Source organism: Dromiciops gliroides, chromosome 3, assembly GCF_019393635.1.
Source record: "Dromiciops gliroides isolate mDroGli1 chromosome 3, mDroGli1.pri, whole genome shotgun sequence".
Taxonomy (NCBI): Eukaryota; Metazoa; Chordata; class Mammalia; order Microbiotheria; family Microbiotheriidae; genus Dromiciops; species Dromiciops gliroides.
Window position 1 is genome coordinate 300,576,194 of NC_057863.1, and position 14,829 is coordinate 300,591,022.

The following is a 14,829-nucleotide window of genomic DNA, read 5'->3' on the forward strand; positions in this document are numbered from 1 at the left end:
CCTAGCTGCCCATACTTGTTCCACTTGGCCCCAAAAGGAAGAACTAAGAGTAGTAGATGGAAGTTGAAGAATGACTGCTTTAGGTTTGGTGTAAGGAAAAACTTCTAATCATTAGAATTTTCTAAAAGTGTAACCAAGAGCCTTGTGAGATAATGGTTGCCCCCTCACCAAAGGTCTTCATTTGAAGCCTGAATGGCTATTTTATGACTATTCTTGCAAGATGAGATTCTTTGGAAGGAATTATTTGAACTAGATTGCCTCTGAGGTCCTTATAATGTTGAGCTGTTCTGTCACCATGATATGAAAAGTGACCATCTGCTGATTTCCTATCCCAAAACAAAGCAAGATTCTTAAATTAAGGCAAATGAAAGAAGCTAACACACAATGTTAACTTTTTTTAAAAAAGAGAAAGCCTTGTAAATAAACAATGCTACCACCTTTATAATACACAGTTTGAATGCCTAAATTGAAAAACACCATTATTTTCTCATATGCATCTTCATCAAGTGAGAACAAAACTCTGTATCTTGTCAAAGAAGAATAAAATACACTAAGATTTAAATTCCTTGGAAGAAAATCCCTTTTAAACATTAGCTACTACTTCCATCATCATTAATTTTTTTTCTTTGTAAATTCACATAACACCTCTTTGCACATATAAATACAAATGCACACATTTGTTTTGTGTATGAAGTTTGCAAATACAACATGGTGGAATGTTACAGAGATATAGAATGTGATTTTACCGATGTGCTTAACATGTTGAATTCGAAACATTTTTCTTTTCTTTCCATTTCCTTACTATAACTTATCCCTCTTGAAACTGTTAAAACATTTTCAAGGAAGGAAGCATCATTCATCTTACCACCTTATGTATTAAAAACCATTTTTACAGCCTGTTAAACATTCTTTCAAAGGAAGTCCCAATAGAATTTTCTAGAGTGCCAGTTTCAGCAAATGGTTTTTGGACTTCTACATTCTTGTTTCTCAATGTATGTACAAGGGGAGGAAATATAGTCCTGTGGCTCATAGTTTATATACCAATGAGAGGGCAATTATTTTTATATGCTGTAGGTGCAGATGGCATTGTGCTGTTTTACTATTGTACGAGGGTAATGAATAGGTTAGCTAAAGCAGTAACTAGAGAATCAAAAGCAACAAACAAAAGAAAATGCCATTAGCCCTTAAGTACCTCAATATTGTATTTTTTTCACTTAGCCTGTGAATTAGACTTACTAAAGGATCACCAATTCACCCTACTCTTTTTTTTTTTTTTTGGCAGGGGTGGGGGTGAGGCAATTGGGGTTAAGTGACTTGCCCAGGGTCATACAGCTAGTAAGTGTTAAGTGTCTGAGGCCGGATTTGAACTCAGGCCCTCCTGAATCCAGGGCTGGTGCTCTATCCACTGTGCCACCTAGCTGCCCCCTCACCGTACTCTTGATCCAAATTACATTAGAGCAACTCACTGTAGCAAATTTTTTTTTTTTTTTTTAGTGAGGCAATTGGGGTTAAGTGACTTGCCCAGGGTCACACAGCTAGTAAGTGTTAAGTGTCTGAGGCTGGATTTGAACTCAGGTACTGCTGATTCCAGGGCTGGTGCTCTATCCACTGTGCCATCTAGCTGCCCTGTAGCAATTTTAAAGAAGATTATCGGTGTGGATTCTAGGCATTTTAAAGAAGGAAAATTAATCAATTTCACCTACCCATTTTGCTTCTGCCATTTGGTGTCAAAGGTCTCTCTCCAAACAGGTGATTATGTAATAAATCAGAGTCCAGGCAGGGAGTGGAAAAGGAGAAAACCAATGCATGAGAATTGGGTATCCAAATGAGATTTATCAAGGGATGTTCTGTACAGCAGGTAGAGGCTACAGGCTGGAGGTAGAGAGGTTGCAAATCTCTGGATCTGTGTTCAGATTGGGGTGGTAGCATGATGGTCCCACCAGACTGAAAGAGTAGAGATGTGGCAGCTCCTTCAAACATGACTTTCTTTCTTTCCTTTTTTGTATAGGAAAAAAGTTTCATCTCCAATATGTGTTAGGAATGCTCCCTCACTTTTCTAGGGGCTCGAGGATGGTGATTAGTGAAGAAATAAGGACTTATCTGTTCTCTCTGCTTCCAGATCTATGTTTTGGGATTTTTGAGCATTGTAATTACTTGATAGGGTAAGGGAAGGAAAAGAAGAGGTTGAGAAAAGAATCTGATTCATCCCATGGCTAACTTGGGGCCTGTGTGCTCTTTGTGGCATTGGTTAGACTTCAGAAAAACTGTGCAGTTGACCATAGGCTCCTTATAATGAATAAAACACAAAAGTTTATGCCTGGAATGAATTTCCTTTTTCAAAAAAAGTTTTTATTTTTCACAAAATTATTTTTATTTTGACCTTCCCCATGGGCAATTCTACATATGGAATAGGACAGGAAAAAGAAAGTTGTACATGAATTTTCAGATCCCTATTATACATAGCTTGTTTTTCCTTTTAACTTGGCCTGAATTTCTGATTTAACTCTTAATTTTGAACCACTCTCAAGACATTGCAGGAGGTAGGTCCTTTACCTGGGATCTGTGAACTTGATATTTGTTGTTAGTTCTGTTTCAATATAATTAGTTTCCATTATAATCCTATATATTTTATTTTATACATTTAAAAACATTATTCTGAGAAGAGATCCATAGGCTTCACTGGATTACGAAAGGGGCCCATAACATACAAAAGCTTTGAGCATCCCTGTTGTTGTTTTTTTAAAAGCATTATAATATGCTTTAAAGCCTGAAACAGGTTAACATTGACTCGTGGCATTTTATTTATATATACAGTAATGATTGGAGGGATGCCATCTGCTGGAGAGTTACTGTAGGAAAACTCTGCCATGAGGAGAAGGCATCTGAGGGCAAGCCATGTGGTCAGTTCCTTGGTGTCAGGAAGGGACATTTGCTTGTGGGTACTGTCTATCAAAGCTACCAGCCAATTAGCTTGGAGCTGTGTGCATGTGGATGGGATGTTCCCAGTTTGACAGGAGGCTTTTGGGAGGAAGAAGGAAGTGTTGGGTCCTTTTGGTTCCTGACTTCACCATGGCAGGTCAGATGATAGGATCTCTTAGAAATAGTTAGACTTTTACCTTTCTCTTTGATCATTAGATTCTTATTCTCCTTAATAAATGCTTAAAAGTCTAAACTCTTGCTAAAGCTTATAATTTATTGGTGACCACTCATTATATAATTTTAGACAGTATAGTTAGATAGCAACTTTTCAATACATAGATCTACCATGTGAACAGTGTAGCTAATATTTCAATGGGAATTTTTCCTCCCAAGGAACTTAAAGAATGTTCTTAGTTGACGAGATGCCTCTGAGTTCTGTCTCAATGGATGAAGTTGTAAGTGATGGAAAATGACTGGGAATGTTACTTAACAAATATTGGGGTGTCTTCTATCTATGAGATGGGCCATCAGGCAGCTGCTCAGAGCTAGAATCGGCTCCTACACAGCCTTCAAACCAGTCTAACCCATCAGAATGAGCAACTTGAGAGGAACTTTTTTTTTTGCCTTTGTAGTCCTAGCACTTTGTACAGTGCCTGGCATATGGTAGGCACTTAATAAATGGTAATTAATTAGTAGATTGATTTAAAAGCACTTCCTAATCACAAATTCAAAGTGCGGCTCTAAAGATGAATTTTCTTAAGCCATATATGGAAACCAATTACATTAGGTATCATACTACACACATATATAACATTGTATAGATACCTATTTACTACTTATGACTTGTAGATTATCACTGTCAATTCTCAAGACTATGCCACAAAGACACTTTTTGAACAACTATTGTATGCAAGACACTGGGGAGAGATGCCTAAAGGGGTGAGACATAGTCCCTGCTTTCAAGGAGCGTAGAAAAGATAAAACATATGAAAAGTAAAAAAAATAAAAGAATTAAATACCAACATAAAAAAAAAGGACTTGAGGGATAAGAGATGAGACCCATAGAAAAGGAGCTCTCGAGGCAGCTAGGTGGCGCAATGGATAGAGCACTGGCCCTGGATTCAGGAGGACCTGAGTTCAGATTTGACCTCGGACACATTTACCAGCTGTGTGACTCTGGGCAAGTCACTTAACCCCAATTGCCTCACCAAAAAAACAAAAAGAAAAAAAGAAAAGGAGCTCTCTGGGTTCAGAAGGGAATAAGGTCATTGCAGACTGGGGTAAGTCTGGGATGGAGTCATGGAGGAGGTGGTGAAATTTAAAGTCATTGATTGCCGGAGGTAGAAGGGAGCTTAGAGGTTGTCTAGTTCAACCCTATCTTTTTATTGAAGAAGAAACAGCTTCTTAGTGTAAAGTGACTTATTCAGGATCACATAGTTTAGTAAGTGACAGAGCTGGAACTATAAGCCAGTTTTTCTGATTCCTAATCCTAGCTTCTTTCTCTTATGTCATTCAGCCTTCAAGTCTGGTTTTTGCTCAAGAAATGCTTTGCTAATCCTCGGGAAACTAGTTAGTCCGTAAAGGGAGGTAAAATCACATTGCAGAGTTAATTTCAATTGCCTACATTATGCTTTTGTTGTTGTTGTTGTTCAGTTGTCTTAGTCATTTCCGACTTTGTGCTCCCCTTTGGGGTTTTGACTAAGATACCGGAGCGGTATGCCATTTCCTTCTCCAGTTCATTTTACAGATGAGGAAACTGAGGTAAACAGGGTTAAATGACTTGTCCAGGGTCACACAACTAGTCTGAGGCCTGATTTGAACTGAGGAAGTTCAGTTTTCTTCATTCCAGGCCTGGTATTCTATGTGAAAATTTACACACAAATTAATGGCAAATTAAAGGTAAGAAACTGACCTTTTTTATATCCCAGGTAAAGGTCCAATATAGGTTTCCAATGTCATTGCTCAGAGCTAGAACACTTTACTACTCTTTGATAAGGGAAACCATGTGTTGTACTGTCATTTTAAGTCTTTCTTTTTTTCTTTTTAATTTTTTTTCTTTTTCTTTTTTTTTTAGTGAGGCAATTGGGGTTAAGAGACTTGCCCAGGGTCACACAGCTAGTAAGTGTGTGTTAAGTGTCTGAGGCCGGATTTGAACTCAGGTACTCCTGACTCCAGGGCCGGTGCTCTATCCACTGCACCACCTAGCTGCCCCTCAAGTCTTTCTAATGATATATTACTTATGGGATCCTAGTATTTAGAGCTGGAAAGCATGTTAGAGACCATCTATTGCAACACTTTTATTTTACTGATGAGGAAACTGAAGTCCAGGAAAATGACATGGTTTGTCTTTGTACTTTTTTTTTTTAGTGAGGCAATTGGGGTTAAGTGACTTGCCCAAGGTCACACAGCTAGTAAGTGTTAAGTGTCTGAGGCTGGATTTGAACTCAGGTACTCCTGACTCCAGGGCCAGTGCTCTATCCACTATGCCACCTAGCTGACCCGGTCTTTCTACTTTTAATAACAGTATTAGTAGAATTTACCAGAACTAAGGGGTTTTTTATGAGCAAATTCAATTGAGAGGGCAAAGATAAACAGTCTGACCATCTGTTTAGTCATGATAAGAAAGGGAATAACCTGTCCCTAACAAAATCCAGTGCATATCAAAGTAGGGGTTGGGGGAGAGGTGATTTTCTGGAGGAGGAGCTAGAGGGTGGTAGGCTGGAGCAGGGGTGGGTCATGCTGTGGAGTTGTATGGACTGGAAAAGGATCATAAGGTAAGGCACAGGGATAGTGATCACCATGGGGATAAAATTTACCAGCCCCCAGGCAGAGCCCATTTCCCTATGTTAGTTACAGGTCTGTAATTCACAGTGACATTTTTTTCCTCTACACTTGTTTATTAAGTACTACACAGGAAGCCCTTAAGAACTTCATTAGGTCCATCAGTTGGACTGTCTTTAAATATTTTAGGATAGATATTAGGAGGGAAATGACTAAAAATGTGGTACAATTAGAGATCATCCCAGGCATAGTATGAACATGTATTACAATTAATATACAATAAATGTGCAGATAATTTTTGAATTAATCTCATTCTATATGAAAGGGTGTCATTGTAGAGACAATATAATCTTTGACTCTTTAGCATGACAAAAAGACCAGGAACAAACTATTGATTTGCCCAGAGATGATAATCTCAAGATACAGAAAGAATGGGGCAGCTAGGTGGCACAGTGGATAAAGCACTGGCCCTGGATTCAAGAGGACCTGAGTTCAAATGTGGCCTCAGACACTTGACACTTACTAGCTGTGTGGCCCTGGGCAAGTCATTTATTTCACCCTCATTGCCCCAGAAAAAACAAACAAACAAACAAAAACAACAAAAAACCTCCAACAAACGAAGAAACAAAAAAGATACAGAAAAAATTACATTTTTGGATGTGGAAACTCTGAGGATTCATTTTGCTTAATTGTGCATATTCTCTCTCTCTCTCTTTCTGTCTCTCTCTGTGTCTCTCTGTCTCTCTCTCTCTGTTTTAGTTAGGGGGTGGTGTCTGTGGAATTATTCATATTGATGCCAAAAGAGAGGGATAGAAGACAGAGACAGAGAGAAGGAGGAATGGAGGGAAACAGAAACTGAGACAGAAGGAGGCAAGAAAGGGGGGGTGGAGAAAGAGAGACAGAGACAAAGTGGAGAGAGAGAGAGAGAGAGAGAGACAGAGAGACAGAGAGACAGAGAGACAGAGAGAGAGACAGAGCCATTCAAATTTTTCTTTAATTTAAAAGGCAACAGAAGTTCTAAAGAAAGTACATACAAGCAAGACACTTTTCAAAGTAATGTATGAGTCTTATACACTTTAAAAATTTGATATGAAATGAATATTTATAATTTCCAACACAATTCTCTTTTTGTATTATGCTGGTTAAATAGAGATTTTTTTTTTGCTGTATATATTCACAATAATTTTTTTAAAAGAGTGATAGATTTGGAGACTGAAGGTATGGTTTGGAACCCAGGTTGTCAATTACTGTGTGATCTTGGATGAATTCCTTCACCTTTGGAGATTCAGTTTCCATGTCTGCAAAATGGATGAGTTAGAGTGAGTGATCTATAATAGTGTGTGATGCTTCTGAGTAGTGTGGCACTGATCAGAGAAAGAATTTTGGTTCCTTAACTCCAGTAACCTTTTCTTTCTCTTTCTTTTCCCCAGAGCCTTCCTCCTACCACAGAAGAAAAGAAGGTCCCTCCAGGAGCAAAGAAACTACCAGGCCCTGCAGTTAACCTATCAGAAATCCAGAATGTAAAAAGTGAACTGAAATATGTCCCCAAAGCAGAGCAGTAGTCAAAAACAGAAAGGTGAGGATTTTATTAACTTCCAAAAATTTTTCTAAAATGTTAAAAAAAATCCAAGCAGGTGGTATCTGAAATTCCAGAGGTTTGGGGTATGTGGGAGGGTACAGTGGGTGGGAAAAGATAGGTACTTCTGTCAGCTCTTGGTATGATGGAGGCCAGCCATCCTTCCTTCAACTCTTTACATATGGGATAAAGGTATTCATGTGTGCAGATGCAAACATTAACTTAGGTACTGACTAAATTTTAATTTCTTCTTAAAAAAGTGTATGTTTTATTGATGTCTTTTACCTTTCTAGTAAATTTTAAACCCACCCCTCCAGACTGAACCCTCTTTTAGGATGAAAAAAAAAACAATTGAAAGCCTTCTTTATAGAAACCTTGTCTTACAATATATGAAATATTCTATTCTGGTGTTACTACTATCAAGGATGTCCATGATGTTCAAATTGTGCTTAGAAATTGTAACTATAGAAATAAGACAAGATAAGGAACGGAGAGAGTACCACCTCTCTGCTATGAGAGAGAGGGTATGTTTAATTTCTTTTCATAGGGACCTTTATTGTTTTTTTTCCATTTCTCAGGATTTAACTTCCTATTACTAATCTTTTCATTTATGTTGCTAAAGTCAGTTTTCCTCTTGGATCTGCCTTCCCTTGTAACATAGATTAAAAAGGAAAGAAAAAAAGCAATCCAGCAGTCATCCATCACATTGACCAGGTCTGAGAATGTATGCAGAATTCTGTATCTATAGTTCCAAACTTTACAGTGAATGGAAGGAAGTATATTTTCTCAGTTCTTCTTTGGGTGCACTTTTATTCACAATAATTATATAGCATTCAGGTTTGTTTGTTTGTTTGTTTTTAATGTGCAGGGCAATTAGGGTTAAGTGACTTGCCCAAGGTCACATAGCCAGTAAGTGTCAAGTATCTGAATTTGGACCTGAACTCAGGTCCTCCTGAATCGAGGGCAAGTGTTTTATCCACTGCGTCACCTAGCTGTCCCCTCAGGTTTGTTTTAATATTCTTTCCATTTATATTTCTTTGGTCACTGTGTTTGTTGTTTCCTGGATTCTGTTTATTATTCTCTTTATAATTTCACACAAATCTTCCCATATTTCTTTCTTTCTTTCTTTTTTTCCTTTTTCTTGGTGGGGCAATGAGGGTTAAGTGACTTGCCCAGGGTCACACAGTTAGTAGGCATCAAATGTCTGAGGCAGAATTTAAACTCAGGTCCTCCTGAATCCAGGGCCAGTACTTTTTCCACTGTACCAACTAGCTGCCCAACTCTTTCCATATTTCTCTGAATTCTTCATATTTGTAATTTCATACCACCCAATAATATCCTATTCCCCAAATTTTTCATTCATTTCTCACTCAATAGGGGCCTACTTTGTTTTTCAATTATTTGCTCTCACAAAGAATGCAACTATGAATATACTTCACTGCAGTCACTCTTCTTGCATAATTTCTTCTTCTTTTTTGGGGGGGGGGTGAGGCAATTGGGTTTAAGTGACTCGTCCAGGGTCACTGTTTGAGGCCAGAATTGAACTCAGGTCCTCCTAACTCCAGGGCCAGTGCTCTATCTCCTGCACCACCTAGCTGCCCGACTTGCATAATTCCAAACTGAAATACAGAAGAGTTGGAGTACTTTAATGCTCCACCAGTAGTCATCAGTGTGCCCATGTTCCCAAAGACTCTCCAACATTGACTATTTACATTTATTTTTCATCTTTGCTGGTTTTCATGCTGTGAGGTGAAATGTTAGATTTGTTTTAATTTGCATTCCTCTATTAGGATTAGAAGTGTGTTCTCATGGGTCCATTTATGGTTTGAATTTCTCCTTTTGGCTGGTTACTTTTTTCTAATGCCTGACATAAGTATGAGTTTCAGAAGCCTCCATTCTTCTGATTTCATATCTAGTTTTGGAAAAAGTAACATAGGAGAGAGAGAATGCATGGGAAGGTGTCTGAAAAAGATTTTCCTACCTCCACTTTTTCCCTCTCTTGCTGGGAACGCAGGAAATAACAACCTCATATTTCCATTTTTCTACCTGGAAGTTGAGTAAAGCCATAACTAAGAATGAGATGACTGAGACTTTCTTTGTCTCATATTATTGAAACTTAGAAAGCAATGATGGGGCAGCTAGGTGGTTCAGTGGATAGAATACCGGCCCTGGAGTCAGGAGGACCTGAGTTCAAATCCAGCCTCAGACACTTAACACTTACTAGCTGTGTGACCCTAGACAAGTCACTTAACCCCAATTGCCTCACAAAAAAAAGAAAAAAAAAAGTTAGGGGCAGTGAAGTGGCTCAGTGGATAAAGCACTGGCCTTGGATTCAGGAGGGCCTGAGTTCAAATCCAGCCTCAGACACTTGACACTTACTAGCTGTGTGACCCTGGTTAAGTCACTTAACCCTCATTGCCCCACAAAAAAAAAAAAGAAAGAAAGCAATGACAACATTTTGATTTCTTCTGCAACTTAGAAACAACTGAACTTAGCAACTATTTAGCAAGAATAGTCAAAATAGGAATCTACTATATATATAAAATATACTTCCTATCCCTAGATATCGTACTGCAGGCCAGTTCTTCTCTGACCCTGCTCTACCATGCTCCTAGAACACCGCCCCCCCTCCCCCCTCCCCAGCAGCAGTGTCTCCAACAGTGATCTCATGGTGTCCTGAGGTCTCTGCCTCTCTGTTAGAGGACAGTGTCCCAGAGGATTCTCCTTCTGGAGAGTTATATGTCAGGGAAACTAAAATACCAATATCCACACACAGGCCAATCCTCTAAAACAGTTGTCCCTTGGCTGGCTTAGTCAGAGTCATAGGAACCTAGAATTAGAGCCCAGCCCCAGTTTATAGAGTCAGGATCCCCTCAGAGAACTTAGAATATGAACAGATGAAACACCAAGATCACAGACTGTGACTCTCTTTTCAGTTTGGTTTCAATCCTTACAATAGTAATCTCCTGCCTGGGGCTCCATCCAGTACTCCATCTGTGGATCAACCTCCTGTGGACTTGAATGGGAATTCAGCCAGCAGGAGGAGCATTAGGCTCAAATCATTCCTCTTTTCCTCTGGACATATGGGTTAAATTCTCTCTTTGTCTACAATTTGCAACAAAACCATTTCTGACCCTGATGGCACTATTCCCTCTGCTCCCCAAGTAGACTGAACTAATGAGAATCAGTCAGGTCACAATGACAGAGGGCTACACTGGGTTAATAACAGAGGAATTTGTTGATCCTGTTAGAAAGATTCCCTCTCCTTCTCCTCCTCAAAATGACACACATTGGCTTAACCTTCCTTGTTGGTATTAATGAAGAACTTGCTAGTTATATAAATAGAAGAGTAAGATGTAGAATGCCAAGGGTCCTGAAGTGAATTAACCATCTATTGGGAACAGAATTGGAACAAACATTCTGTTCTGAGAGCATAGCTCAACCTGGCTTCAAGGAAGCCAAGTTATTTGGGTCACACCTAAACTGATTTAACTGGTACATTTGAAACTGTCCTCCTGAAACTTATTCTTTTTAGCCTAAAGATAGAGAAAAAAACTGTTTTATGTAAAGTAAAAGAACAGGTTCTGATTTTTAGCATGCTTAAAGAAACAAAAGAGTAAAAACAAAATATAGTAGACCAGTGACTGCTGAAAGAATTTCAGAGACTTTGATGTAAATGATGTATATTCAGAGGGATTTGGCTGGCAGCATGTTGCAACATTCATTTACTTTTATGGCATAACTGAGCAAACTAATATTTTATTATTCTTATTCAAGACTTCTTTTATGCATCTTGCCAACTGAGGTAAACATTTCCAATGTGGTTGTTACAAAACAAAACAAAACAAAACAAAAACAGAAACAAAAAAAACTTCAGCATTTCCTTGTAGGAAAACTCAGAGAAAGGAAATCAACTTTTTGTAGTCTTTATTAATATGATTATCAAAGAGGGGCAGCTGGGTGGCACAGTGGATAGAGCACTAGCCCTGGATTCAGGAGTACCTGAGTTCAAATCTGGCTTCAGACACTTGATACTTACTAACTGTGTGACCCTGGGCAAGTCACTTAACCCTCATTGCCCCACAAAAAAAAGCATATGATTATCAAAGAAGGTAACTTAGACACATGAATTTCTTTGGGAAAAACAAAACAAAACAAAACTCTGAACTTAACAAACACCCAATAAAATGACCACTTCCATAAATACTATAGAATAGGAGGGGACTGTAGGTAAAATAGAATTAGAGGTAAGATGTAGAGTTTGCTTTTTTTTTCTAAGCATATAGTAAATTCAACATGTAGCTTTCAAATCTGTCCTATTTGTGATCTCTTCTTGCCTTCTTTTTCTTTTCTTTTCATTTGAGGAATGGGGAGGAGAAGGAACCCTATCCCTAATCCCTACTCCTTCCTTTCCCCTCAATTGAAAAAAAAGAAAAGCAAAAATACCATAACAAATGTGTATAGTCAAGCAAAACAAATTCCCACATTGGTTGGACATATGGGTTTCTAATGCTATCTTTAGGGAGTTTGCTTTTATTAAAACTACATTGTTCTAAATTTAATCTCATCTCTGGTTCCAGAGAGAATTTAGTCTGAAGGTCTTAAAGCACGTGTTAGATTAGTTTAAGGAAGAATATAGTATGGTGATTAGTTGGCATGAGCAAAAAAGTTGATTCATTACTCTAAGATGAGTGGTTAAAGGGAAAACTTCCAGTTCAATAAAATATTCATAAAGGGATCAGCTTCCAAAACTAAAACCACATTTTTATTGCTCTGAAAAAGTGTCCCTAAAGTAAAGATTTGGATGATGATTTTCCTTCCTAAAAATTCTAGTTGCGTAAAGCACTTAGTATAGCTTTTCATATCATTATTATTCTCCTATAAAGACTCAAAGGTACATTGAAAGTCTAATCTGTCTGAATATCTATCTTAATTACTCTAAGTTAGAGGTAAAACTGGAATACATATGACCAATATATGAGGAAGACCATAGAAGTGTTATTATTGCTGCCTGGGGCTGGGGTTCCATAATAATTGATGACTCTTAAAGTAGTGCTGCTCAGTACTTATTTTGCTTTGGTTTTTCTCTATCAAGGAGAATAATCTTACATATATATATATATAACCAAGGACAATAACCTTTATATATATATATATATAAATATAAATTTTTTTTTTTGGCGAGACAATTGGGGTTAAGTGACTTGCCCAGGGTCACACAGCTAGTAAGTGTTAAGTGTCTGAGGTCAGATTTGAACTCAGGTCCTCCTGAATCCAGGGACAGAGCTCTATCCACTGCTCCACCTAGCTGCCCCCAAGGAGAATAATCTTAATGGGTATTATATTTTTTGACTTTTGGTGAGGGAGGGCATAGAGGGAGGGAGAGAATTTGGAACTAACAATAAAAATTTTAAAAAAGAGAATGATCTTTAGGTCAGAAGGGATAAAACAAATTTGGCTAAAAGGAGTTGATAGTAGAGAGAGATAAGGAGAGAGTAATGCAACACCTAGCAGAACTTGATGAGTTTAAGTCATTGGGTGTAGATAAAATTCAAACTCAGGCGCTGAAAGGACTAGTAGGCGTGGTTGTTAAGTGACTGCCAATGATCTTTGAAAGATCATGGAGAATGGAAGAGATTCCAGAGGAATGGAAAAGGGCCAGTTATATCTTAATTCTTTTTTTGTTTGTTTGTTTTAAAGTGAAGAGTCTATAAACCATAGGTCAATTACCTTGACTCAAATTTTGGGCAAAATTCTTGAGCAAATTATTATATGTATGGATAATGAACAGCAAGAAAAGGAAGAATTCCTCACAAAGAGCCACAATGTTAGGCCAGTCTAACCTTATTTCCTTTCTTTGACAGGGTTACTAAGCTAGTACATAAGAGGAATTTTATAGATATAGGTTTTCTAGATTTTTGCAAAATATTTGATAGAATTTTCCACATTTTTCTTGTTTAGAAGCAAGATGGAGAAATATGAGCTAGATAATGGTTTAATTAGGTAGACTTGGAAGTGGTCGAATGGCCATAGCTAAAATAGACTCATAGTTTAATGTGAATTTGGAAGGAGGTATTCAGTGGCTCAAGGATTTGTAATATTTGATATTTTTATGACCTGTTTAGGTAAAGGCAAATGATAGTTTCTTATTAAATATGCAGTTAATGTAGAACATTACACCAATTCCAAATATGAAATTTAATGGAGGTAGGTAGAAAGGAAATAAGCATTTATTAATCACCTATTATGTGTCAGACAGTGTTAAGCTTTTCAAAAGTGGAATCAGTTCCTTGGTTTCCCTTATTGAAGATCTTCAAGCAAAAGTTGGAAGATGGTCCACTTCTTGGGTGTCTTGGAGTTGAGATTCATTTTTAGGCATGAATTGAGCCCAATAACCATAGAAGTCCCTTTCAAATCTGAAATTCAACTGTTCTGTGCGTTGGATTGTTAGATAGGAAAAAAGATACCCAAGGAATGCATATATGTGTGTGTAGGGGGCATATTTTCTCTTTTTTCTTCTCAATCCTTTCCATTTTTGGTCTATTTTCTTATGTTTTTTTATTCCTGCTTAAAATTCTTAGAGTAATAAAGGATCAAAGGAACCAATTAGGATTGCACATGGTGTATTCAATTGATGACTGGTTGCCCGGTCTAGCTGGGAAAAAAGGGGTTTGTATGGAAGTAGTATGAGAAAAAGACATAAAGTTAGATTATGAAACTAAAATAGTTTTTAATTTCTCAGCAGAATCTATAACTTTTAGTTTCAAATTTCAGTCCTGAACTAGGACACACTGACCCTGAATGTGAATTTCAATGACTTCCACAGAACCAGAGTATGGAAGAAATTTTTAGCTGCTCCATACAGGGGAAAAATCACTTTAGCTTCATAGTACAATCATTATGCACCAGTGTAGAAGCCCTTGACAATCAATCAAGCATCAAGCATTTATTAAATACCTACCATGTGCTAGGGGCTAGGAATATAAAGACAAAACAGTCACTACCTTTACATTCTTTCAGGTCCACTGGATTCTACTATGCTCTCCAAATACTCTATTAGGGTAAGGGTCTTGGGGCATCTTACACATGAAATTATACTTGTATCTAGCAAGGGCTAAGTGCGCTTTTGCCGTGAGTTCAAAGTTTTGCAGCTTAGTTCATTGATCCTTTATTTCTCTGCAAATTGGAGGAAGGAAAATGCCAGAAAATAGTTCAAAGATTCTGGGGATTTAGATTGTGCTCCTTAGAGGGGAAAAAAGAGAAAAGTATGAAAAACTTTGAGAAAATTGTTCTGCAAGCATTCAGCTGAATTTATTTGAATGGATAGTTATTTTTCTGGATAAGACATATTTACAGACCAATAATTAAGAGGAATGTCATCTTTGAGTGAAGAAGATATTAGACATTCATTCCTTAAAAACTTTAAGTATTATACACCATTATCATTGCTACCAAATTCAAGACATGATTTTAATAGAGTTGGCAGGAGGGCAGAGTGATACATGAAATAAGGTACTTGCAGCAAATGATCTAGCTTCAAGAGAAATTTTAAT

General features: G+C 37.6%; 1 protein-coding gene across 2 annotated transcripts in view; it reads left to right on the plus strand.

The window, feature by feature from the left end:
- Positions 1-14,829, plus strand: part of SMPX (small muscle protein X-linked) — a 101,631-nt gene that overhangs the window by 42,535 nt on the left and 44,267 nt on the right. For both annotated transcript variants that reach the window (XM_043995678.1, XM_043995677.1), the window contains exon 4: positions 7,131-7,276. In XM_043995678.1, coding sequence (XP_043851613.1) covers positions 7,131-7,262 — 132 coding nt within the window. In that variant the 3' untranslated portion in view covers positions 7,263-7,276. The remainder of the gene's footprint in view (positions 1-7,130; positions 7,277-14,829) is intronic.